Source organism: Saccostrea cucullata, unplaced genomic scaffold (genome assembly GCF_032062105.1).
Source record: "Saccostrea cucullata isolate Sc308-1 unplaced genomic scaffold, CSIRO_AGI_Scuc_v1 ctg925, whole genome shotgun sequence".
Taxonomy (NCBI): domain Eukaryota; kingdom Metazoa; phylum Mollusca; class Bivalvia; order Ostreida; family Ostreidae; genus Saccostrea; species Saccostrea cuccullata.
In genome coordinates, this window is record NW_026940937.1 from 69,830 (window position 1) to 95,075 (window position 25,246).

The following is a 25,246-nucleotide window of genomic DNA, read 5'->3' on the forward strand; positions in this document are numbered from 1 at the left end:
ATAAGGGGGGCGACTGGGGTTTTATTGTGTGAAAACTACAATAGAGAAACTCTTTATTCTCAAACCATATATACGTAAATTTGACTTCGGTGTACGCGTCAAGTGTGGGGGAAATCTATCTGAAGGGACCGTCTCAAAATACAGGTGCATTTACTATTGGATGATATAGGAAAGTGCAAACTTTTGCCCTCGAAAGCAAATAATACAAATATACTATAATAGGCTTTTTGTCCAAACTTTAATATGAAAAGTAATACTATATTGTACATTACAAGTATATGTGAGAAACACAAAAATTCTACCGTCCTGTTTCTAGAGGAGGGAGGAGGGGTAGTATTCTAAAATTCCAAAAATTACTGAATGAATTTTCCTATTTCTATAGAGTACTATAAAATATGACGGATGCAAGGGACTTATGCAAAAATATAATAAAGATTTCACGTTTTCATAACGCCTAAAACACTAATACGACGTCAATTTACCTATCAGTTGAAAAATCGTTTTAAAAATTAAATTTTTCAACTGTAATTTCTTAATATTTTTTTTAATTAAGTGAAAAAATTGGTAATTTTTTTTTATGATGCATGAAATATTGCGCTGTGTAAACGCTCACTTAATTTTACCATATAAACAAAACTATTTATTTTAAGATTATCATTTACGATATGCATGGAGTTGGCACCTTTCCAGTTAAATCGGTTAATTATATCACATACCTAACCGTAGGCATACTATTTTAATTAAAATATATTTTTGAATCTTAAAAATTGTAAAACTCTTACCCATAATTTCAAAAATCCTGTATATTTTCTCCAGAAAGTAATAACACCAAAACTATATATTAAACGGATATCAGTACACCAATAAATATCCCCATCATGATAAGAAATACCTGACGTTTTTCCACGGCTTTTTTGTGATTTTGATATTTTCCTTTTTTCCTGGCACATTAAATAAAAAAGCCTGGAAAACGTGAGATATTTCGGACTACATTAGTAATTAATAAACATACATGTTATTTTCTTTTACAGGTTATCGGTAAAATCAATTCATAGATATTCTTTACAGGTCATCGGTAAAATTGTAGATATTCCTTAAAGATTATCGGTAAAATTGTAGATATTCTTTAAAGCTTATCGGTAAAATTGTAGATATTCTGTACAGGTTTTCGGTAAAATCGAAGATTTTCTTTACAGTTTATCGGTAAATCGTATAAATATTCTTTACAGGTTATCGGTAAAATCGTAGATATTCTTTACAGGTTATCGGTAAAATCATAGATATTCTTACCAGCAATCGGTAAAAATACAATTTCCGTCAGATGATCATGTATAACATTAGGTCAGGGTTCCACTATACAGGCGACTTCGCCAGAAGTCCTGTAGACACTATATAAACCTTTCTTGCTGCGCCTTTCCAAAGTGCACTAAATAACACGGTATAACGACGCGGACAAAATATAATCCACTCTTAATGTGTGTTTTCTTATTACAAGAGATTATTTTCGAAAGTTTTAACGGATTAATGAAAAACAGAAGGAGAAAAAATGCGATTAAAGACCATGCAATGATTAAAGGTCTTTTTAAACGCAATATATTAGGAGCGGAACCAGAACTTTTCCCAACTATTGTGGCGGAAGTGTTTTTCCCCCTTTTTGTGAATGGGATTGAATCAATACAAATGTTTAAAAAAAATACCATCTTGACACATTAAAAGAAAAGTTATTGTATATTTATACATTGACTGTCAACAAAAAAGAATGTGAGTAAAAATACATAGCTTGAAGTCAAGCTATTGGTTGAATAACACAGAGAGGGGTTGGGAGAGGGAGGGGGTTCGGTAATGAAAGACAAAATGCAAGAGAAAATGAAGAAGACACAGAAAAAGAGAGAGCGAAGAGAGAGAAAATTAATATACTAGTATAATAATCAAAGAAAAAGAGAGAATGAAAGAAAGAACGAGAGAATGAGGGAGTAACAGAGAGAGAGAGAAAGATAATGAAACTAGGAAAGAACGAGAGAATGACGGAGTAACAGAAAGAGAGAAAGATGATGAAAAAAAGAATGAGGGAATAACAGAGATAGAGAGAGATAATAAAATAAAGAACGAGAGAATGACGGAGTAAGAGAGAGAGAATTAAACTAAGAAAGAACGAGAGAATGATGAAGTAACACAGAGAGAGAGAGAGAAAGAGAGAGAGAGAGAGAAATAATGAAAAAAAGAATGAGAGAATAACAGATAGAGAGAGATAATAAAAGAAAGAACGAGAGAATGAAGGAGTAACAGAGAGAATGAAAGAAAGAACGAAAGAGAGAGAGAGATTTAATTGAGTGAAAAGAATTAATCCGAGCCGCCGGATTTAAATCGTCATACATATTTAATGACAGTTCTCCTGTGGAGAGTAATGGCGCGGAGCTGGAGATTTACTCTGGTGAACACAGTGGCTTTTCCGTCTCAATAATTAATACCATCGCCCTGTGTATCTGATTCTCTGTTTATTGGAGAAATACTGATATCATATACGATTCTAGATTTCCAGGCAGATTTCAAGACAAGAGCGTACGGGTGTATGATATATCTAATATACGACCCTCGATTTCCATTTAGATCTCCATATTAGGTTTTTCTCATATGTGGACGTATGCATGTATACATGTAGTATCCAATATTATTATTTTAAAATTCTGTAACCTATTTATCGTCACAAATCACACATTACAAACAGCATTTATTCTACTTTTTAAAGATAAAATTTAATCAAATACATAATTCAGTTGATATTATGACGAATAATGTAAAATAATTCTTCTGCTAATGATATTTGGGAGATGGAAAGGGAAGTTAATAAATTTGTATGTAATTTACTTTTTGTTTACTTTCCTTAAAAAATGCACTTGATCGCATGACAAACAGAGATCGGGAAAATACTCGTAAAAGGCGCCTTTCAATAAAAACACTTTTTAACACTACCAAGTGAACTTTAAATTAATTGGATAAAGCAAGCATAACTCAATAATGAAATCGTGTACTACTAATAACTTACGTATCTTCTCCACACTGCTCGGAATCTTCGATATTTCTCACTGCTGAATCCAATGACGCCCTCATCGCCGACGATTAGAGGACAGCGATGATTATAACGATGACAGTTCGTGTGTGTGAAGATTCACATCTGCAGTATCGTCGTCCCTGTCATCGTTTTACTTACACCTGTGATGGTGAGATGTGAACGTGACCACGGCAGCTGTTTATGGATGATTCAGTATTGATCGGAGCTGTACCTGTAAACATAAAAATCACCCAGGTGGGACCGAAGGCTGATACAGAAAGCTGGGATCCAATATACTCGGTAAATAAACGGATTCTGGGACTTAAACATCGTAAAATTCTCCATTCGCCATGTGATGCAATATACTCGGTAAATAAAGATTCTGGAACTTAAAACATCGTAACCCTCCTCCCCCCTCCTCCGAGCTCACAATCCACGATACCCGAATGGAATAATTGGTTGAAATTAGTTTAAATGCAAAACATTACACCAACATTCTACATGCATGTTTTTATGTAAATTTATACTGAATTCTAATTAAAGTTAAACAAATTTATGTTTTAAATACAGTAATTTTTTTTGAAGATGTATACTTTAGCAAGGGTAATCAAAACGTACTTTTCATCTCAAGAAAAATTCATTCATATTTTGACGCCAGTATTGATTTTCTTTAACAGTGAAGAGTACTATATGGTTATATTGCTAAGCAACTGAAAACTACTTACAAAGATCAAGGAAAATAGAAGCATTAAAAAATACAGATACATGAAAATGATTATTAAATTGTCTCCACTTTGGTTAGGACTGGTCGTCCATCCGCGTAAGGTACAGTATAATTTGTAACGGGAAAGCTTGACTCCTCACTGAGCATCTTAATCTTAATACATACTAGAAGTACTGTGAGCAATTAGCTCACTAAATACCCCCCGCCTCCCATATTGTTAAGATGGAAAGTCCAGGTTTTGCTTTGGCCGGGAAACCCAAAATATGTGTCGGATCAAAACGTAAAATAGGAGGTGCACAATGGTTATATGTAATCAAGATTCGGTGAAAGTTTCATTAAATTTCACTCAGTGGTATAAGAGGAGTTGCGGATAAGAGATCGGTATCCCAAAGCGTAACAGACAGACGGACATACAGATTACAGTATACCCTCCCACTTTTCAAGCGGGGGGTATAATTACCATAATAATGACCATGGAATATGTGAAAGGCTACTTTTAACAGGTATTGTTAAAGCCCTGTAACGTCAATATTTTTGTCAATAGCCTGCATTAATATGTAAATTAATGTTACTCAGACCGATGAAGACACGGTAACTTTGTGATATTATTTTATTGCACTAAACGGATAAAAACAAGCAGCACTTCAATATTTTCGTAAATAACTACCAATAACTTCGAAAAGACAGATTATATCAGAATCTTATTATGTGTTTTTTAACATTTCATTTTACTCACACAGTAAATAAAGGTACATGTAATACAGTCGGTCTTCTTTATCTCGAACACGGATATCTCGAAACCCATGGATATGTCAGTCACACCTCTATCTTACTGTTTTTTTAAACTCACTATCAAATGCTCAACGATCTCTAAAAATTTCTCAATTAGTTAGGTTCGAAATAACGAAGTTTGACTGTAATCAAGAAAAAAAAGTGAAGTTAACAGGAAATGTAATTTAAATGCATTGGATAAAATAACACAGTAAGAAAATTCATTATCTAGACACAAGGTTTCTATATAGACAGGGTTTTAATAGGCACAAACTATTTAACAAATGCAAGTTTTATTTTACGGTTACATTTGAAATATTCCATACATAAAAGACTTATTGATATCAACAATTTCAATATTTCTAAAGTGTAGAGATAAGCATAATTCCTCATACATTGCACCTGACTTAGCTAAACAATAAGGTTATAGTGACTATATTGGGGACAAGGCTTTGACAATTAGACTCACCTACAAAGATTTGGATTATACACACAGATTTTATTTCACACTCACCAAGTATGTGCTTTCTAAGAACAATAAAAACTTAAATCTTATCCCATAGGTAAAACGAAGTTAAAGGGAAAATTATTATATCGTAGTCACACACTTTGGGAAGAGATAATAAAGTTTTGACCTTAATAGTTACAACCATGTTTTATTGTACCAAAAACGGAATATCTATTAGTTTCTGAAAGGTTACTTTTAATTTGTCATATGGCAGTGTTTTTTTCTTTTCTTTGAATTACATGGCCTATGTTATTAGAACAGAAAATTCCTCTTTTCCTAAGACTTGTTTTAAAATCAAGAGATATTTTATGACAATTAAAGAGACCCAGGCACAATAAAAAATAATACATAGGCGCAATAGTATACTATACTCTAACAACTCCAATAGCATATACCCACAGTAACACGGTAAATATTAGAGAATATACAGTTTTACTACAAAGTAAAAACTAACAAAAAAAATATTTGAAGCTATGGCAAGACCTAATAATTTGTTCAGCAAATTTCCTGAATGTACCCTTACTAAACAGAACTCACCATCAGGAAACTAGTGAACAAAATAAAATAATACAAAAATAAATCTTATATCAAAACAAGCAGATACATAATACACAGTAAAACTTGTCTCATCTGGGACAACACTAGTTCTAAAGAGATTGGCTGGGTTAGACAACATTCCAGATTAGACAGCAGTTTAAACAAATGAACTTACTGAAAAGACTTTAATTTTTTGTATATTGTATTAGGCAGGACTTTGAATTATACAAGATCCAGATGAGGCAAGTTTAACTGTATGATAATAAAGTGCAGCTTTCAATACATTCAGCAATATTTTGGCTTTGTGTAAATAAAATAAAAGTATGACAGTAAACACTTGATGAAGAAAAATAATACATGAAATACAAAAAATATGACCCTAGTGATGTGTATTCTTTTACTCTGCATATGCAAAAATTATATTGGATTACAAAAATGATATACTATTATACAGAGGGGAATGTGTCAACATGAATACAGATGAATATTGCTTTGAGAGGTTTGATAGCATATTCTAGGTTCCCTACTGAGTTTGTCTTTCATTCAAAAGAATTTTCACAAAATTCTATGAAAAATTAACACACAAACACACATCCTTATATATATATATATATATTCATTAATCTATTTATAGACATTGCTACATGTTATGTAATAACTGACTGAAGAGTTTACCTTGCTATTTTTAGTCACTGTGTGTCTTTTTTGCAATTATTACAAGATTCTGTTATAAATCAATTAAAATGCCAATGTATATTATGAAAGCATTCAGAGCAAACAGCTCTTTACATTTGGTACATGTATAATATTGTATTATCCTATGCTGTTAAAAATTTATCTCCAAAACTTATTATGCAATATTACTGATTTTTTATGAATGATGTACTTTTGGTTTTTTTTTATGTGAACATAGTATTTATACACAAGCACATAAATGCAGCAACTTTTTGTAAAACTGCAATAAATAAAATAAAGATGTTAAATAACATAACAATTCTTCTAAAACAATAAGGGTATATTAAATGTGATTTATCTGACAATAAAAAAACAGAAAATCTAAATACATTGACTACATCTATATAAGCAGCATAATGATTGAGCATTTTGTTTAGGACTACTGTAAATCTATTTTTATTCGCGAGAGTTTTATCTACACGTAATTGATTCTTTCTGCTTGCAAAAAAAATTTATCAGACGTACTATTATAAAAGGACTATAAACAATAGAAACTACAGCTTGCCAAAATTTTGTCTTGCTAATAAATACATGTACCAACCAGCTTACTCCCAAAAATAAGGTGTCATAAAAAATAAGGCGATCTACAATATTCCTGTAATATATTGTGTTGTTTATTAAAATCACAATCAAAATGAAAAAAAAAATTAAACAATTCAACATTCAAAATCATTATACGAATTGTTTGCACACAAATGATTTTTTTTTTATAGATATTTCTATATAATTTTATATTTATACTCTATACCTATATGGTACTTATAATACGATATGTATGTAACTAAATGAGACAACATGAGATGGCACTATCTATTGCTAATTAGCTTGTTCTAACTAATTTACATACAATATTACACCTTGATAACTTTATAGTAATAATAACAAATAAATGATAATGATATCAAAGACTTATCATACTCATACAAGCACTATTAATTACCTGCTATTCAATCAAAGGACATTAACGTAATCAATAATCAAATAACAACTCTTAATAGGCAAATTTAAAATGGGGCTAATTCAAAGAACATACATGTATAAGCATTATTTCTCAACTGAATAAATTTGAAACAAGACAAGACAAAAGTAACGGTGTATAAGTAGTTCACAAACCTTTACTTAAGACTTCAAAAGAATACAAATTTTATGTTCTATTTTTTTAAAGAAATATTTTAACAAAATGTCAATGTTAAGCATAGGATAAACAAAGTGCACGATTTTGATCAGGACATAATTTTTTATACAAACAAACACACACACAAGTAAGGGATGTCAATGTCTATAGAGTTAGATAGGGGAGGTATACACTGTCGATGATGATGGCACGTAAGCATTATATATTGTCTCCGATATATTTGTCTCTATTTCCATGCATCCATAGCTTCTGCAATTTTTCCTACCAACCACTGAAATTGTAAAAAAAAAAAAAATATTTGGTTAAACCATTGAAAGTATGCTAACAGAATTACACGACCAAAAAAGCTCATTCAATCCAAACACAGAAAATTAGGTCAATCCATTTTTCCTCTGAACCTAATTACCTCTGCTCTCTTTGGTTCGGAGATATGGACTTCGATCTTCTTTGCAGAACTCCCAAGTTGGAAAGGAAATTTCTTTTTCTTTTCATCCTTAAAAAAAATTACAAAAATGTAAACAATTACTTGAATAAGTGATTAACTGTATATTTCACTTTTGACTTGCAAGCTCATTTTTTTCACATATTAATGCAAATCGGAATTGTTGAAGAATAAACTCCTCTGGTCTCGACATTTTCTTGGTAAATATAAACCAAGTGAAAAGGGCACGCTTATAACTTGCAAGCAGAAACTCTTAACTATGGAGGAATATTCTGCAACAATTCTAAAGACAGAGAGGATTATTCCTTAAATAACCAGTGTTCATAAAAATTTTGTCTCCCAAACTAATTCAAATACTAATCTCTCAACAATAGGGTGTGGCAAAAATTTGGTAGTCTTCAGTTATTTGGCAAAGTGAACCCACAATTATTTATTTCACTGTTATAACTGACCTTAAGAAGAAACTCCACTCCTTTTGCAGATCGTTTTGGTTTTTCTTTTAGTTCACTCCATGTGTAAGTCCACTCTGCATCCCAGTGTCCAAAAATGTCCCCTCTGTTGGCATAAATTACTCTCCTGGAATAAAAAAAATTATTGACAGTTCCCATGACTTCTGATTCTGTATTCCTTCCTGCTCTGTCACTGTGATAACATATTGACGTGTACTATTGATATGTTACTATGGCAACACCTTGACTTGTACTCACTGATCTGCTACTTAGAAGACACTGTTGACTAGTTAATTACTAACTTACCAGTGACTAAAATTACACTCTTGGTTGACTTTCTGTCTCCTATGATGACAGAATGAGCCATTAATAAGTACTTACTTATCAGGGACTATATATATTAGTATACTCTTGGTTGACTTGCTGTCTCTTATGATGACAGAATGAGTCATTAATCAGTACTTACTTATCAGTGACTATAAATACACTGTTGACTAGTTAATCAGTACTTACTTATCAGTGACTATCAGTACACTCTTGGTTAATTCACTGTCTCCTATGATGACAAAATGGGCCATTAATCAGTACTTACTTATCTGTGACTATAAGTACACTCTTGGTTGATTTGCTGTCTCCTTTGATGATAGAGTGGGCCATTAATCAGTACTTACTTATCAGTGACTATAAGTACACTCTTGGTTGACTTGCTGTCTCCTATGATGACAGAATGGGTCATTAATTAGTACTTACTTATCAGTGACTATAAGTACACTCTTGGTCGTACTTATCAGTGACTATAAGGACACTCTTGGTTGACTTGCTGTCCCCTATGATGACAGAGTGAGTCATTAATCAGTACTTACTTATCAGTGACTATAAGTACACTCTTGGTTGACTTGCTGTCTCCAATGATGACAGAATGAGCCATTAATCAGTACTTACTTATCAGTGACTATAAGTACACTCTTGTTTGACTTGCTGTCTCCAATGATGACAGAATGAGCCATTAATCAGTACTTACTTTTCAGTGACTATAAGTACACTCTTTGTTGACTTGCTGTCTCCTATGATGACAGAATGGGTCATTAATTAGTACTTACTTATCAGTGACTATAAGTACACTCTTGGTTGACTTGCTGTCTCCTATGATGACAGAGTGAGCCATTAATCAGTACTTACTTTTCAGTGACTATAAGTACACTCTTGGTTGATTTGCTGTCTCCTATGATGACAGAATGGGTCATTAATTAGTACTTACTTATCAGTGACTATAAGTACACTCTTGATTGACTTGCTGTCTCCTATGATGACAGAATGGGTCATTAATTAGTACTTACTTATCAGTGACTATAAGTACACTCTTGGTTGACTTGCTGTCTCCTATGATGACAGAATGAGCCATTAATCAGTACTTACTTATCAGTGACTATAAGTACACTCTTGATTGACTTGCTGTCTCCTATGATGACAGAATGAGCCACATACTCATCTGTCTCTGCATATTTCCCTTTTTCTGTTTCCTGCAAATTTGGAAACTCTTGTTTTAATTTTTTTTTACAAACTACGATCATAGTTTTATGTAGCAGAAAAAATGTCTCTATTTTGTTTTCACTAACATTACAAAAAGGTATTCATAAAACTGGATAACTTCAAAAAATAGTTTTATATATTATTCATTTTTGAATCATCATTTCTCTTAAGTCTACAGAGAATTTACATTTTATTTCCCCTATAACATCCATTACTCCATGCAAGTACCAACAGAGTTAAATTTTTACAATAATCCCTACTTATATGATTTTTACTTGATTAAAGTAATAACTTTCAATCACCTACCTGTAAGATTGCGTATCCTGAGGCCTCCACTACATTGTACGGTCGGATGATTCTGTCAGAGTGGAATCGTCGCGGCGGACGAAGTCGTCCGACGTCATCTGTCATGTCCGCTATCCTGTTAAAAAAATCACAGTGAAAAAAAGTATGTACTTTACCATCATCTCAAGACACAGTTCAGAGTCTTCATATAGTGTTCTCCTACCCGTAGGTGCTTGATCACATAAATTGTTTAATTTTGAATATTTACACCTCTGTGCCATGATATCATGTTCAGCTAATGTCATTAATGTTTCTATTGTGATTAAAATTATCAATGTTGACATCAATACATAACAAGAGGCCCACGGGCCTTATAGGTCACCTGAGTATCATGTAACAACTTTCCAGCGATTGTATTTGGTTCGTGTTTTAAGCCAAAAGCCATGAAATTCACAAATTTTGAAAGAGGCACCATTGCTTATCAAAGGGCAGATTTCAAAGCATTAATTTATTTTTAGTCAAAGTACCCCCTTGGTACCCCTGACCCAGCACTCCTGAAATTATCTATTTTGAAAGAGGACCCTTTCTTCATTATAAGGCCAGCATTTTTTTTTTATGTTTAGGTTTGAGTTATGAACATGAGAATAAAAAAGTCCCGAAGGAAAAGGAAATAAATTTTTTTGATAAATCAATTATTAACATTTGTACATTCTTTTTTTATATGCTATCCTAATAGGCTCTTTACCACTGGACACATAATACTTACAAATAGGAAAGTAGAACATTTAATTGCTTATTTCATCATCTGCCAGTTTGGGCCAGTTATATAAATTTTGTGATGTTGATCAAAATATATTTTTAAAAATCAATTCTTTAAAAGTCTTTCAATACACATGATACATCTTCATTTTCTTAATATGTGTTAGGTGAATGTGTAGACATTGTTCTAAAATTTACTTGATGCCTAAAATTATAATTCCTATCATAAAACAGACAGGAAGTATTGGGGAGTAGGGTCAACATTTTTATACCCCCCGCTTGAAAAGCGGGAGGGTATATAGTAATCGTTAATTCCGTCCGTCCGTCCGTCCGTCCGTCTGTACGTCCGTCCGTCCGTCTGTCTGTCTGTCCGTCCGTCTGTTACGCTTTGGGGTACCCATCTCTTATCCGTAACTCCTCTCATACCACTGAATGAAATTTGATAAAACTTTCACAGAATCTTTATTACATATTGCCATTGTGCACCTCCTATTTTACTTTTTGATTCGACACATATTTTGGGTTTCCCGGCCACAGGAAAACATGGACTTTTTCACCACTTATAACCATAGGGGAGGCGGGGGGTATCATTTAGTGAGCTCATCGCTCACAGTACCTCTAGTTTCAATTAAGTGTAAAATAATTTTTCTGGCTGATACAAATGATACTACATATATTTGTATATTCTTGCCTTTTAATAGTTGAATTTTTTTTTATTTCTTCACTTCAGGTTATTGTTTATTTCTTCCTCAAATAGACTTCACTTCTCCCATAGTTTTATTCATTACATCTGATGCATAAGCAACAATTTTCTGAAGAATGATGCTTAGACTGTAAGCTATAACAGAGACCTAAACAATGTCCCTGACAATATGCAATAGCTACCACGGGCAGTTTAAAACCTGGGGAGGAAAATAATTTACAGTTACTTTTGAAACGAATACATAATTATCTCACCAGCATGTCATTGTGCAACAAAGTCGTCAGCATTTTATTTGTCCTTTGAACGGGTGAAACGTTTTGAATGGCACTCTTATCGATGAATTTTACACTAAACCATGCCAAATTCTTGGATCTAGCTTTATTTACCCGCCGTTTCAGGTCTAAAAACCAGAAGTGCGAGTTCGTAAATTTGAAATCTCGATCCCGACTCAAATTTGACATCCGAAAGAAATTTTTTTTCTATTTTTTTTCTAAAAGTTCAAAACCTTGAGCGGGGGGTTTGTAAAACTGAAAATAAAATAAATCCTGGCCCCAGATATGTAATTAGATCATTAGCATATTAACCAAGAGCAAAGGATAAGATGTTCAAAGAATTCATACATTTCACTATATAATCATTAGAGCCCCACCCTAAAACAAGAACCACTGACCCTGGGGCCATAAAATTCACAATTTTGGTAGAGGCACTCTTGCTTATCATAACTATGTTCTTAGTTAGTTTATTTAATACCCAGGAGCAGAGAACAAGATTTTCAAAGAATTAATGTATTTTCACTATATAATCACTAGAGCCCCGCCCTAACACCAGAACCCCTGACCCTGGGGCCATAAAATTCACAATTTTGGTAGAGGCACTCTTGCTCATCATAACTATGTACTTAGTTGGTTTATTTAATACCCAGGAGCAGAGAAGAAGATTTTCAAAGAAATAATGCATTTTCACTACCTACTTATTTAGCCCCGCCCTAGCACTAGAACCCCTGACCCCAGGGCCATGAATTTCACAATTTTGGTAGAGGACTCATTGCTGATTACAATCATGCAAACAGTTTGACTGCTTGATGTCCAGGAGTAAAGAAGAAGATTTTTAAAGATTGCACTAATTTTAGTGGTTTTGGCCCCACCCCTCAGGCCCCAGGGGGGCAGGGATCATGAAATTCACAATTTTTGTTCCCCTTCACCCATAGATGCTTTGTACCAAATTTAGTTGAAATTGGTTCAGTGGTTGCAGAGAAGAAGCTGAAAATGTTCAAATGTTAACGCACGACGAACGACGAACGACGCACGACGAACGACGACGGACGAAAACAGATAGCAATAGGTCACCTGAGTTTACTCAGGTGACCTAAAAATATTTTGTACACTGTGATGGGGTATTGAAAGGTTGCGACAAATTTCAGTGTCCACCTATGCTTTACTCGGTTAGTCAATATTTTAATGAAGTATTCTCTTTTCATTCAACCATGGCTAGAATAGAAGAGGATCATACATTTTGGCTGTGGTTTGTGATGATGATACTTCTTCTGCATCAAACTTATTTTGACATTGTGATTTATATATATATATACATGCAGTGTCTGTAGGATTTATTATTTCACTTGATTCTTACATCTGTTCATCCCAGTTTACTGTCAATATATAGTATTTGGAGTGTACAATATTTAGCAGAAATTTTCTTCAGCAATTTAGCATTGATTTGATTTAGTGCTCTCTGAATCTGCTAGACAAGAATGTATGATATATATATACATTCATATTTCATTATAATACTTGATTTAGCAGACTCTGCTTTCTGCCAAAATAGCTAAATAGAATACACCGCTAAATATATTTTGTTTACATTACCTTTTGATTCCTTCAAATGAGCTGCTGGCGAAATCTATCACACCACTAGTCGGTCGTGTTACCACTCCCACCAAACCCTTACCAATACCTGAAAAATAATTGTATGGTAACTCGCTGGTGTTTGCTTTCTCTGACAAATATCACACCTTACACTGCCATGAGCATGGTTGGTGTAATTCCCTTTAATCAACACCAGAGAACACAACAGTTATCTTACCTTTGAAAAATCCTTCCACTCCCTCTTTTTGAGCACCCTCTATTGGTTTTCTAACAATACCTGTAACTCCGTCAAATACTCCCTAAATACAGACACAATGTTATACAAGACTTCAATTTTACTAAATTCTACCAGAATTTTGATAATGACAAACATATAATAAATCAAAGAGAATTAATGATCAAAGAAAACCTTAATTTATCTAAAGAACTATATTTTTTATGACATAATCACTTTTAAAACTAAACAAAATATTCCTTATTTCCCTCATTCCATTCTATTCCTCACCATGACCAGTCCCTTTCCCCCTCGGGCGAACCCCTCCCCGATGTTGGCCGGCTTTTTATTGAGTCCCTCTCTCCTCTTCTTCTGGTATTCATCATCAAAGGTCAAGGCTGCCAGTCCTTTACCGATTGTCCCCGTGATCCGGGACACAGCTCCGGCAGCGCCACCTAGTAGTAGAAAAAATGTGTTAAATATATATTTATATATCGGTTGCAATGACGCATATTTCAGGAGGCAACAAAGTAGGTACAAACATTACAAATAAATGCATGATTCATACTGACAAAATTGTTGATGAATTATTTTTTTAATGATCTTTAAGTTTATGCATAAGTCCTACTTATCTAAGTGGTTAATATGCATTATTTAATGATGACCTCTCAATTTATGAATAATTCATACTAACCTACAGCATGACCCAGGAGACTCCTCACCCCCAAGGCCAATCCCTCAGCAAACTCCTCTGGGCCCTGTATGGCTCCCTGGAGGACAAGAAATAAACAAAATTCAAACATGATTTCAATGCCTTACAATCTTAAAATTAACACTGACGATTACTTTTAAAATTTTGCATGCTTCGGTTTCAAGGTACGTGACACTAATCTGTAGAAAGAAACGATTATGAAAACTCACTTGGTACGGTTCGTAGAAGAGGTCCTCCATTCCCTCCGCCATTCCGCGGATGAGTCCGAACGGATTACCGAGCACGTCGAGCCCGAGGACCAGGACGTAAAGCTGTTTGACCGCCTGACCAGCGTAATGTCGCCCCATCTCCGATGTCAGTTGGGTCTGGTTATAGAAACTGTTGTCTCTCTGGAAGTAACCCAACCTGATAAAGAAAAAGAGAAATGATAACAATTGAACAAACATCCTAATTATCACATGAACACTGAATTGAACATGACACACTGAAAACATTATTATAAGCATAAATTATAAAACTTGAAGATGATATAAACATCACTTCACCTAAGACAGATTGGAATCATTACAAACATTCTTAACACTGCATCACTAAGGACATTCTGAACATCATACAAACACTCACTTGAACACAACATCTTGGACATCTGTGAGGACGACGCCCACACTCTGAAGGAAGACGTTAATGATGTTGGCGTGGAGATGTACACCCTTACCATCTCCCCCTCCCCCTCCTTGTAGGGAAAAGCTCAGGTGTATCTAAAAATAGAAACAATGGAGTAGATAAAAAAATCAATCATTAACAAGAGACCCACATTGGCCAAAATTGCTCATTTGAATCACTGCTGTTCTGTAGATCCCCCAATTTACATGAATTTCTCCATAAATCTGATTGCCTTCTGTCTAGCCCCATCCTGAATACAGTTGCTTTGATTGGAACAAATATTGAACTTATCTATCAGAGAATTTTTACAAAGTGTTTTGATGACTCTGTACCTTTATGGGAGAGAATAGAGGTAGTCAGAGAAATTCTTCTGTTCCTGATTGTTTGATTACATTAGATAAAACGCTTTGATGACTGTTTACCTTGATTGGAGAGAAGTGGAGGTAGTCATAGAAATTCTTCTGTTCCTGATTGTTTGATTACATTAGATAAAACGTTTTGATGATTATTTACCTTGATTGGAGAGAAGTGGAGGTAGTCGTAGAAATTCTTCTGTTCCTCGGCTAGTGAGAGCCCCGCCTCCTCCAGTAGTTCTGTGTAAACTGTCTTAACATCCTCCTCCAACATCTCACGCTATGAAAAGAGAAGAAAAATTAACAATGTATTTACACATCTATTATAATGTTTCTTTATATCACTTATCCCCTTCACAAAACCATAGGAAAGAGGACAACGGGTCAAGGCAGATATTGCATTCATTTATAAATAGATCCTTTTAAATGAATGCAACTAGATTTAAGACTTAAGAATACAATCATTTCTGAGGAATCAGCCCTACCTCTTGATCCCTGGACACCTGTTGGTTGGATGTGAACAGATCTATGACATTACTGAGGAATCAGCCCTACCTCTTGATCCCTGGACACTTGCTGGTTTGATGTGAACAGATCTATGACATTATTGAGGAATCAGCCCTACCTCTTGATCCCTGGACACTTGCTGGTTTGATGTGAACAGATCTATGACATTATTGAGGAATCAGCCCTACCTCTTGATCCCTGGACACTTGCTGGTTTGATGTGAACAGATCTATGACGTTATTGAGGAATCCCTGATCCACTTTGAGAGACATCTCCTGTACCAGGACTTTGAAGTATCTGTCAACATTTAAACAAAAATTTTACTAAAATTATTCCTTTACATGACAAAGTAGAGCTTAACTGTAATTGATCTCCATGTATTTGGTTCAACCATAAACCATGAAATACATGCAATTACATGTATTAGGTAACATAGGGAAACCCGGACTAAGAGATTAAGACTTACTTGAACTGTAACATGTTGCTGTGTTCATGTTTTCTGGACATAATGCTGACTTCAGCAAAAGGCTTGGGAACTGAAGAACACAGAGTAAAGAATTACATCTCAGTTAATTTGATGACAATGATTACCCTACAATAAATGATTTATAGTAAAATTGATTGAAACGATTACATTCAAGATAAACTGTAAAAGGAATACAATAACCTATCTTTAAACATGGATACATTTATCTCAAATACCATGAATGTGTCAATTTGATACTTTGTGGAAGTCAAAATCACATACTTTAAAATTGTTGTTAAGTATTTCACCCTTAATGTCACTGAATTATACATGTACGCTTGGTTAGCCTGTACTTACCGCGGTCTGAGGCTGGTTAGCCTGTACTTACCACTGTCTGAGGCTGGATAGCCTGTACTTACCGCTGTCTGAGGCTGGTTAGCCTGTACTTACCGCTGTCTGAGGCTGGTTAGCCTGTACTTACCGCTGTCTGAGGCTGGTTAGCCTGTACTTACCACTGTTTGAGGCTGGTTAGCCTGTACTTACCACTGTCTGAGGCTGGTTAGCCTGTACTTACCGCTGTCTGAGGCTGGTTAGCCTGTACTTACCGCTGTCTGAGGCTGGTTAGCCTGTACTTACCGCTGTCTGAGGCTGGATAGCCTGTACTTACCGCTGTCTGAGGCTGGTTAGCCTGTACTTACCGCTGTCTGAGGCTGGTTAGCCTGTACTTACCGCTGTTTGAGGCTGGTTAGCCTGTACTTACCGCTGTCTGAGGCTGGTTAGCCTGTACTTACCGCTGTCTGAGGCTGGTTAGCCTGTACTTACCACTGTCTGAGGCTGGTTAGCCTGTACTTACCGCTGTCTGAGGCTGGTTAGCCTGTACTTACCACTGTTTGAGGCTGGATAGCCTGTACTTACCGCTGTCTGAGGCTGGATAGCCTGTACTTACCACTGTCTGAGGCTGGTTAGCCTATACTTACCGCTGTCTGAGGCCACAGATTTTGGGGGAGGAATAGGAGCCAGGACAGTAGGGAACACATATCCACTGGTCTGGTTATCCAACTGTAATAAAAGAGTACATAGAATAGTCACTGTAATAAACTACATCACATATCCACTGGCCTGGTTATTCAACTGTAATAAAATAGTAACTATACTAGACTGTCGGCTGTGGAAAATTAAATCAAGAAAAACTTAAAGAACAACATACCTGGAATATGTGAAAACTTCGTCTTTAGTTACAATACATACCTGAAGTCTGTTGATTTTGGCATGGATCTGAAGTTGATGTGGGGAGGTTTTGTATTGGATCCACACCCCGTCTTGGAAACTTCTTCGGATCCCTCTGTTCTGTGGTTTTATCATCCTCATTTCTTGGAAGTTAACCTAACAAATGGCCAATTATAAAAATCTTTGAAATACAACATAAGAACAGACAAAATACATTCAAAAGAATTTATGGTCATCACTCTTCCCCAGTCCATTTTTACCTTTAAAGACTTATACACATTTAAAATCGAATATGTTTTATATCATAATATCAGATCTATCAGATTATCCAGTATTATATTAAATGATATTTTACCACAACTTCTGTTCATATTTATACAAAATGTACTCCATTCAGAAGAGATACAAGTACAGAATATCCCACCTCTGTTTTGTTGTCTATGGCCAGCTTCTCTGGCGGTCTGTGCCCAAGCTCTAGATCTGTGACGTATTTCTGGTACGCTGTCTCCAGTGCTGTAGTCAGTTTCAGATTGAGAGCTTTGTAACGTTTCTTTTTCTCTTCCCAAATTACTCCAGAGCTAAAAATAGTTTTTGATGATTATGTACCTAAATGAATCTTCTTCAAAGGAGAAATAATAATTCATTAAGAAAAGATTTAATTTGTTTTGTCTTCCCTTATCTTTGCCAAATTTATCATAATATTGTAGATTCCTTATTTTTCGTGCATTCTTCTTATCCCAAACTGGGTCTTTAATGAGAATTATAATTCGCGAATGGACGGTTGATCAACAGAATTATATAGACTTCAGCAGGATAAAATATGAGTTATATTTTTTCGCGAGTAACACTTCTCACAAATTTAAATTACGTGAAAATTAGTTCCTCGCATATAATTAGGAATCTACAGTAGCTCTCTTTCAACTTGTGACAAACTGGTGTATAAATTTCACATAAATTTGGTGAAAGTTTCCTTTCATTCATAATGACAAGATAAAACAATGTAAATTTGAAATCTCTTGATCTCAGGGTGTACAGGTTTTACCTTTCAATCTACAAGTGTGTATGTAAGTGAATAGGTGTGTAAGTATTACTTTCTGATTCCCCTGCTGGGAATGTACAGCTGTGTAGTTGTAGACCTGTACAGGGGCATACACATTACATTATGATTTCCAGTTGTAAGTGTAAAGGTGTATAGGTATAATCTTGTGATTCCCAGGTAAGAATGTATAGCTGTAGAGTTAAGGTGCATATTAGGTTTTACCTAGTGATTCCCAGGTAGTCGACCTTGGTCTGAGTTGTGTACACCTGTACAGGTGTATATACATTACCTTGTGATTCCCAGGTAAGCCAACTCAGTCTGTGTCATGTTGTTGACCAGGGACACGCCCACACTCTGGAGGGTGTATACCTGTACAGGTGAATAGACATAACCTTGTTATTCCCAGGTAGGCGACCTCAGTCTGTGTTGTGTCATGGACCAGAGACACGCCCACACTCTGGAGGGTGTATACCTGTATGTGTGTGTAGATATTACCTTGTAATTTCCAGGTAGGCGACTTCTGTCTGTGTTGTGTTGTTGACCAGGGACACGCCCACACTCTGTAGGGTGTTTACCTGTACAGGTGTATAGACATTACCTTTTGATTCCCAGGTAGGCGACCTTTGTCTGTGTCATGTCGTTGACCAGGGACACGCCCACACTCTGTAGGATGTATACCTGTACAGGTGTATAGACATTACCTTGTGATTCCCAGGAAGGCGACCTTGGTCTGTGTCATGTCGTTGACCAGGGACACGCCCACACTCTGTAGGATGTATACCTGTACAGGTGTATAGACATTACCTTGTGATTCCCAGGTAGGCGACCTTGGTCTGTGTCATGTCATTGACCAGGGACACGCCCACACTCTGTAGGATGTATATCTGTACAGGTGTATAGACATTACCTTGTGATTCCCAGGTAGGCGACCTTGGTCTGTGTCATGTCGTTGACCAGGGACACGCCCACACTCTGTAGGATGTATACCTGTACAGGTGTATAGACATTACCTTGTGATTCCCAGGAAGGCGACCTCGGTCTGTGTTGTGTCATTGACTAGGGACACACCCACACTCTGTAGGATGTATACCTGTACAGGTGTATAGACATTACCTTGTGATTCCCAGGAAGGCGACCTCGGTCTGTGTTGTGTCATTGACTAGGGACACGCCCACACTCTGTAGGATGTATACCTGTACAGGTGTATAGACATTACCTTGTGATTCCCAGGAAGGCGACCTCGGTCTGTGTTGTGTCATTGACTAGGGACACGCCCACACTCTGTAGGATGTATACCTGTACAGGTGTATAGACATTACCTTGTGATTCCCAGGAAGGCGACCTCGGTCTGTGTTGTGTCATTGACTAGGGACACGCCCACACTCTGTAGGATGTATACCTGTACAGGTGTATAGACATTACCTTGTGATTCCCAGGAAGGCGACCTCGGTCTGTGTTGTGTCATTGACTAGGGACACGCCCACACTCTGTAGGATGTATACCTGTACAGGTGTATAGACATTACCTTGTGATTCCCAGAAAGGCGACCTCGGTCTGTGTTGTGTCATTGACTAGGGACACGCCCACACTCTGTAGGATGTATACCTGTACAGGTGTATAGACATTACCTTGTGATTCCCAGGAAAGCAACCTCGGTCTGTGTTGTGTCATTGACTAGGGACACGCCCACACTCTGTAGGATGTATACCTGTACAGGTGTATAGACATTACCTTGTGATTCCCAGGAAGGCGATCTCGGTCTGTGTTGTGTCATTGACTAGGGACACGCCCACACTCTGTAGGATGTATACCTGTACAGGTGTATAGACATTACCTTGTGATTCCCAGGAAGGCGACCTCGGTCTGTGTTGTGTCATTGACTAGGGACACGCCCACACTCTGTAGGATGTATACCTGTACAGGTGTATAGACATTACCTTGTGATTCCCAGGAAGGCGACCTCGGTCTGTGTTGTGTCATTGACTAGGGACACGCCCACACTCTGTAGGATGTATACCTGTACAGGTGTATAGACATTACCTTGTGATTCCCAGGAAGGCGACCTCGGTCTGTGTTGTGTCATTGACTAGGGACACGCCCACACTCTGTAGGATGTATACCTGTACAGGTGTATAGACATTACCTTGTGATTCCCAGGAAGGCGACCTCGGTCTGTGTTGTGTCATTGACTAGGGACACGCCCACACTCTGTAGGATGTATACCTGTACAGGTGTATAGACATTACCTTGTGATTCTCAGGAAGGCGACCTCGGTCTGTGTTGTGTCATTGACTAGGGACACGCCCACACTCTGTAGGATGTATACCTGTACAGGTGTATAGACATTACCTTGTGATTCCCAGGAAGGCGACCTCGGTCTGTGTTGTGTCATTGACTAGGGACACGCCCACACTCTGTAGGATGTATACCTGTACAGGTGTATAGACATTACCTTGTGATTCCCAGGAAGGCGACCTCGGTCTGTGTTGTGTCATTGACTAGGGACACGCCCACACTCTGTAGGATGTATACCTGTACAGGTGTATAGACATTACCTTGTGATTCCCAGGTAGGCGACCTCGGTCTGTGTCGTGTCGTTGACCAGGGACACGCCCACACTCTGTAGGATGTATACCTGTACAGGTGTATAGACATTACCTTGTGATTCCCAGGTAGGCGACCTCGGTCTGTGTTGTGTCGTTGACCAGGGACACGCCCACACTCTGTAGGATGTATACCTGTACAGGTGTATAGACATTACCTTGTGATTCCCAGGAAGGCGACCTCAGTCTGTGTTGTGTCGTTGACCAGAGACACGCCCACACTCTGTAGGATGTATACCTGTACAGGTGTATAGACATTACCTTGTGATTCCCAGGAAGGCGACCTCGGTCTGCGTCGTGTCATTGACTAGGGACACGCCCACACTCTATAGGGTGTATACCTGTACAGGTGTATAGACATTACCTTGTGATTCCCAGGTAGGCGACCTTGGTCTGTGTCAGGTCGTTGACCAGGGACACGCCCACACTCTGTAGGATGTATACCTGTACAGGTGTATAGACATTACCTTTTGATTCCAAGGTAGGCGACCTTGGTCTGTGTCATGTCGTTGACCAGGGACACGCCCACACTCTGTAGGATGTATACCTGTACAGGTGTGTATACATTACCTTGTGATTCCCAGGAAGGCGACTTCGGTCTGTGTCATGTCGTTGACCAGAGACACGCCCACACTCTGTAGGGTGTATACCTGTACAGGTGTATAGACATTACCTTGTGATTCCCAGGAAGGCGACCTCGGTCTGCGTCATGTCGTTGACCAGGGACACGCCCACACTCTGAAGAGACAGGTTAATCTCTTGTTCTATTCTCTCCAGCTCTCCAGCCTACAAGTTATAAATAAACAAGGACTTCATTACTGCATAATCTCTGTCTGTAAGACTACCTTGACATTAGGTAAATATATAAACATCTACCAGTCTCCTAGCATGTGATAATTTGCAGTGAGATTTTCTGATTTTCAGAAAAATGCAAGTCGCACTGGTTTCTGTCACCTTCAGTCCTTCACCTACTCTTTACAACATTAAGGTCATGCATCCTGCATATTGAACATTCAAATTCATGTTTTGTTACAGAATTAAGGTAGTACCTCCTGATCATTTAACAGAGAGGGTCATGCAATTTTACTATGTTAACTTAAGGTGGTTTCTCCTAGGATCTGAACAGCAAATATACCTTAGCATTCTTCAGTCAAGGTCATGTTTTTTTATGCAAAGTTAAGATGTAACAACAGAGTACTGAATGGTCAATGTCATGTTTTCTTACAGCGTTAGAGCCGTACCTCCTGAGCACTGAACAGTCAATATCATGTCATGTAAAAAGTTAAGGCCATATCTTTTGACCATTGAACTGAGTCAATGTCATGTTTTGTTACAGAGTTAAGGCTGTACCTCCTGAGCGTTGATCACCACAGCCAGATCTTCTGTAAACAGCAGGATTCTCTGAAGTCCATCCAGAAATGACACCCAGTAAATCTTAGTGTCAGAGTCCTTAAAGAAACTCCCGGTACCATCCTGCAAAGAAAAGGAAATCTACAGTGTCATCCTAAAAAATTACCTGGAGGGTATTTGTTACCTTACTGAATACTGTAAATGTATTACATTTAGCGGTGTATTCTAATTAGCGATTTTGGCGGTAAGCAGAGTCCGCTAAATCAAGTACATCGCTAAATGCCTTGTATATCATACAGGTATACCTAGCACATTCAGATTGCGCTAAATCAAATCTACGGTAAATAGTTGAAAATTCCATTTCTGCCAAATATCGTACATGCCAAATATAATACAATTACAGTATAACATGTATGAGGTTAATATACTAATTATTTACCTGTATGAAGTTAATATAACATTTATTTACCTGTATGAGGTTAATATAACATTTATTCACCTGTATGAGGTTAATGTAACATTTATTCACCTGTATGAGGTTAGTTTTCTGGTTTTTGACTTCCCCAGAACTCCACTCCAGCTCTCTCTTCTTGACCGCGTTTTCCCAGGTGTACAGGACGGCCTCATTAGGATTCAGGGTGTGGGCAGACTTCTCTCCACTGGAAAAATAGGAAAAAATTCTTTCATTGACCTTTGACTCTTATAGACAAAATAAATGTGCATACAAAAGTAAAAACAAACCTGTCCTTTTAATATTCCTCACCAAATTTTTTGAATAATTTTTTTTTTAAATAGGTCATATCTCTATTTTTCTCTCTCTCCATTTCATAACTAGCTTTATAGCCAGTGAGTAAAATTTTGAAAAGAGAAATCAAAATCAGTTGTGACAATATTTGCCCCTGTCAGCAGAATTTATTTTTTTTTACTTTTAAAATTTTCACTCACCTAAGCACAGTTACGAGGGTTGATCCAAAAGTAATGTCACAGTGTCCATATCTTATGTATTTGGAATCATATTATCAAATACAAAATACCAAAAGATGCACAAATATAAATCTAATTAACATTGAAATTTTAATTTAATAATGTTGATTTAAATTTATTTTATAGATGTTTAAAACATAAAGCATAGGGGGTGTTGCCACATCACAACAGAACATCACGTTTTAAAGGGTATTTTTTCTTAGAATAAAAAAGATAAAGTAAAACACATTTTAAAAAAGATTCTAAAAAAGCACCTAATCTCCCAAATTTTTTAAAGACACAATTCTCATCATTTCCTAGTCTTTGATTGAAAATTAAATGATGGCATTGGTATTTCTGATCATAAACATTGTTGTTTTACTCTGTTGAATTGAATAAACGGATTGTTGAAATGGGGAAAAAAGGCTCGACGAGTTTTAACGCATTTGTGTTCAAAATATGGGAATCATCACTAGCAACATTTTCGTTAATCAATCAGACTAAAAGAATAAAGAATGTAAATAAGAGACATCTTAATAGATGGTTTCAGCAATTTTGGGAGGGTGATTGGTCTCTGAATGATTAGCAGAGGACAATGATACTGAAAGATAGGAGATCGGACGGAAATGTTCAGTGGTGTCTGACATTGTCAAAAAATACAGACGTATAGAGTGACATGTGAATTTTTAAGTTTGTCTTATGCTACTGTTCAAAAAATTTTGACAGAGGGCTTAATTATGAAAAGAGTAAGTGTATAATGGTACCAAGAATTCTTAAAGAAAGTGGAATTGGTGAAAGTGTTTGCGATTCACAAATATTTTTTAATGAAACAAAGGAGAAACGCTTAAAAGTATGATGGTGTGTATCTGTCATATGACGTTATATTTAGGTATGGTGACTACCATAAACACACATTGTTTAAAATCCAATATTTTGAAAAGTATACATCATATTTCTTTGAATTTTTCAGGTCTGATTTGAAATAAATAAAGCATCCGTCATGTATAATTTTGTTGCTTTACGTCAATTTATAGCAATTTTATCAAAGTTGTGACATTACTTTTGGATCAACCCTCATATGTACTGAAAAAATGAGTACTTGATTTGCAATGCATATGCTGACTACTTACCATTTGTTAAACTTGACTACTAACACTGGTTGACCTTGATCTTGTCTACCTACCATTGGTTGAACTTGACAGGACAGCTGTCTGTACTGTTGACCAAGAGGACAGTCGCCATGCCAGGTTTGTATGTGGTCAAGGTCGTTACCGTGGCAGCCTCAGTCACCTGACATTCAGCATTTATCCCCCCTACCTATGAATTTAAAAATCAACACAATAAATAAACTTTCTATAAATCATAAACATGCAAGTTTTTAATATTTATAGCTTAAGAAATACTTCAAAAGTTAATGCAACAAATGCTGATCAATGCATAACAAATATATGTACAGGTGTTTCCAGAAGTAACCTACTTCCTCGTCCACTCTCAGCAGGGTGGTGTGAGGTTTGTTGAATAAGAATGGTATCGTACTGTACGCTGAATCTTTAACTTTAGCCTTCATCGTCATTTCCTTCCCAGACTGCACTGGCCAAAATGGCAGACACTAAAATACAAAAGTTAAAGAGATTGTGAGATGAGAGGAAATGTTTTT

General features: G+C 36.4%; 2 protein-coding genes across 4 annotated transcripts in view; both read right to left on the bottom strand.

Annotated features, from left to right (window-relative positions):
* Nucleotides 1–4,365: 4,365 nt before the first annotated feature.
* Nucleotides 4,366–9,530, bottom strand: LOC134256687 (intermembrane lipid transfer protein Vps13-like). Of its 3 annotated transcripts, none has more exons than XM_062739370.1 (4): nucleotides 9,451–9,530; nucleotides 8,354–8,477; nucleotides 7,866–7,952; nucleotides 4,366–7,730 (listed from the first exon to the last, which is right to left on the bottom strand). In XM_062739370.1, the coding sequence occupies exons 1-4, from the start codon at nucleotides 9,513–9,515 to the stop codon at nucleotides 7,686–7,688; spliced, it is 321 nt and encodes a 106-aa protein (XP_062595354.1). In that variant the 5' UTR covers nucleotides 9,516–9,530; the 3' UTR covers nucleotides 4,366–7,685. The 3 variants fall into 3 exon arrangements, with proteins under 3 accessions (XP_062595354.1, XP_062595353.1, XP_062595352.1); XM_062739369.1 differs by lacking the exon at nucleotides 9,451–9,530 and adding an exon at nucleotides 9,135–9,297; XM_062739368.1 differs by lacking the exon at nucleotides 9,451–9,530 and adding an exon at nucleotides 9,022–9,110.
* Nucleotides 9,531–13,488: 3,958 nt separating this feature from the next.
* Nucleotides 13,489–25,246, bottom strand: part of LOC134256686 (intermembrane lipid transfer protein VPS13C-like) — a 41,401-nt gene continuing 29,643 nt past the window's right edge. Inside the window, exons 35-51 of the mRNA XM_062739367.1 lie at nucleotides 25,063–25,198; nucleotides 24,773–24,902; nucleotides 23,156–23,285; nucleotides 22,627–22,749; nucleotides 21,950–22,062; nucleotides 18,059–18,212; nucleotides 17,656–17,790; nucleotides 17,385–17,466; nucleotides 16,408–16,477; nucleotides 16,130–16,238; nucleotides 15,595–15,714; nucleotides 15,043–15,176; nucleotides 14,628–14,823; nucleotides 14,401–14,476; nucleotides 13,998–14,161; nucleotides 13,710–13,791; nucleotides 13,489–13,580 (exon numbers count right to left, since the gene is read on the bottom strand). Coding sequence (XP_062595351.1) covers nucleotides 13,489–13,580; nucleotides 13,710–13,791; nucleotides 13,998–14,161; nucleotides 14,401–14,476; nucleotides 14,628–14,823; nucleotides 15,043–15,176; nucleotides 15,595–15,714; nucleotides 16,130–16,238; nucleotides 16,408–16,477; nucleotides 17,385–17,466; nucleotides 17,656–17,790; nucleotides 18,059–18,212; nucleotides 21,950–22,062; nucleotides 22,627–22,749; nucleotides 23,156–23,285; nucleotides 24,773–24,902; nucleotides 25,063–25,198 — 2,046 coding nt within the window. The remainder of the gene's footprint in view (nucleotides 13,581–13,709; nucleotides 13,792–13,997; nucleotides 14,162–14,400; nucleotides 14,477–14,627; nucleotides 14,824–15,042; nucleotides 15,177–15,594; nucleotides 15,715–16,129; nucleotides 16,239–16,407; nucleotides 16,478–17,384; nucleotides 17,467–17,655; nucleotides 17,791–18,058; nucleotides 18,213–21,949; nucleotides 22,063–22,626; nucleotides 22,750–23,155; nucleotides 23,286–24,772; nucleotides 24,903–25,062; nucleotides 25,199–25,246) is intronic.

What these genes read in the sequence shown, in the direction of transcription:
- LOC134256687 (XM_062739370.1), bottom strand. Translation starts at nt 9,515, where the DNA reads ATGGCTCACTCTGTCATCATAGGAGACAGCAAGTCAACCAAGAGTGTA. An exon ending in GTACTTATAGTCACTGATAA is followed by an intron (nt 8,478 to 9,450) that starts GTAAGTACTAAT and finishes TTTTTATTCCAG; the next exon opens with GAGAGTAATTTATGCCAACA. An exon ending in GAGTGGAGTTTCTTCTTAAG is followed by an intron (nt 7,953 to 8,353) that starts GTCAGTTATAAC and finishes ATTTTTTTTAAG; the next exon opens with GATGAAAAGAAAAAGAAATT.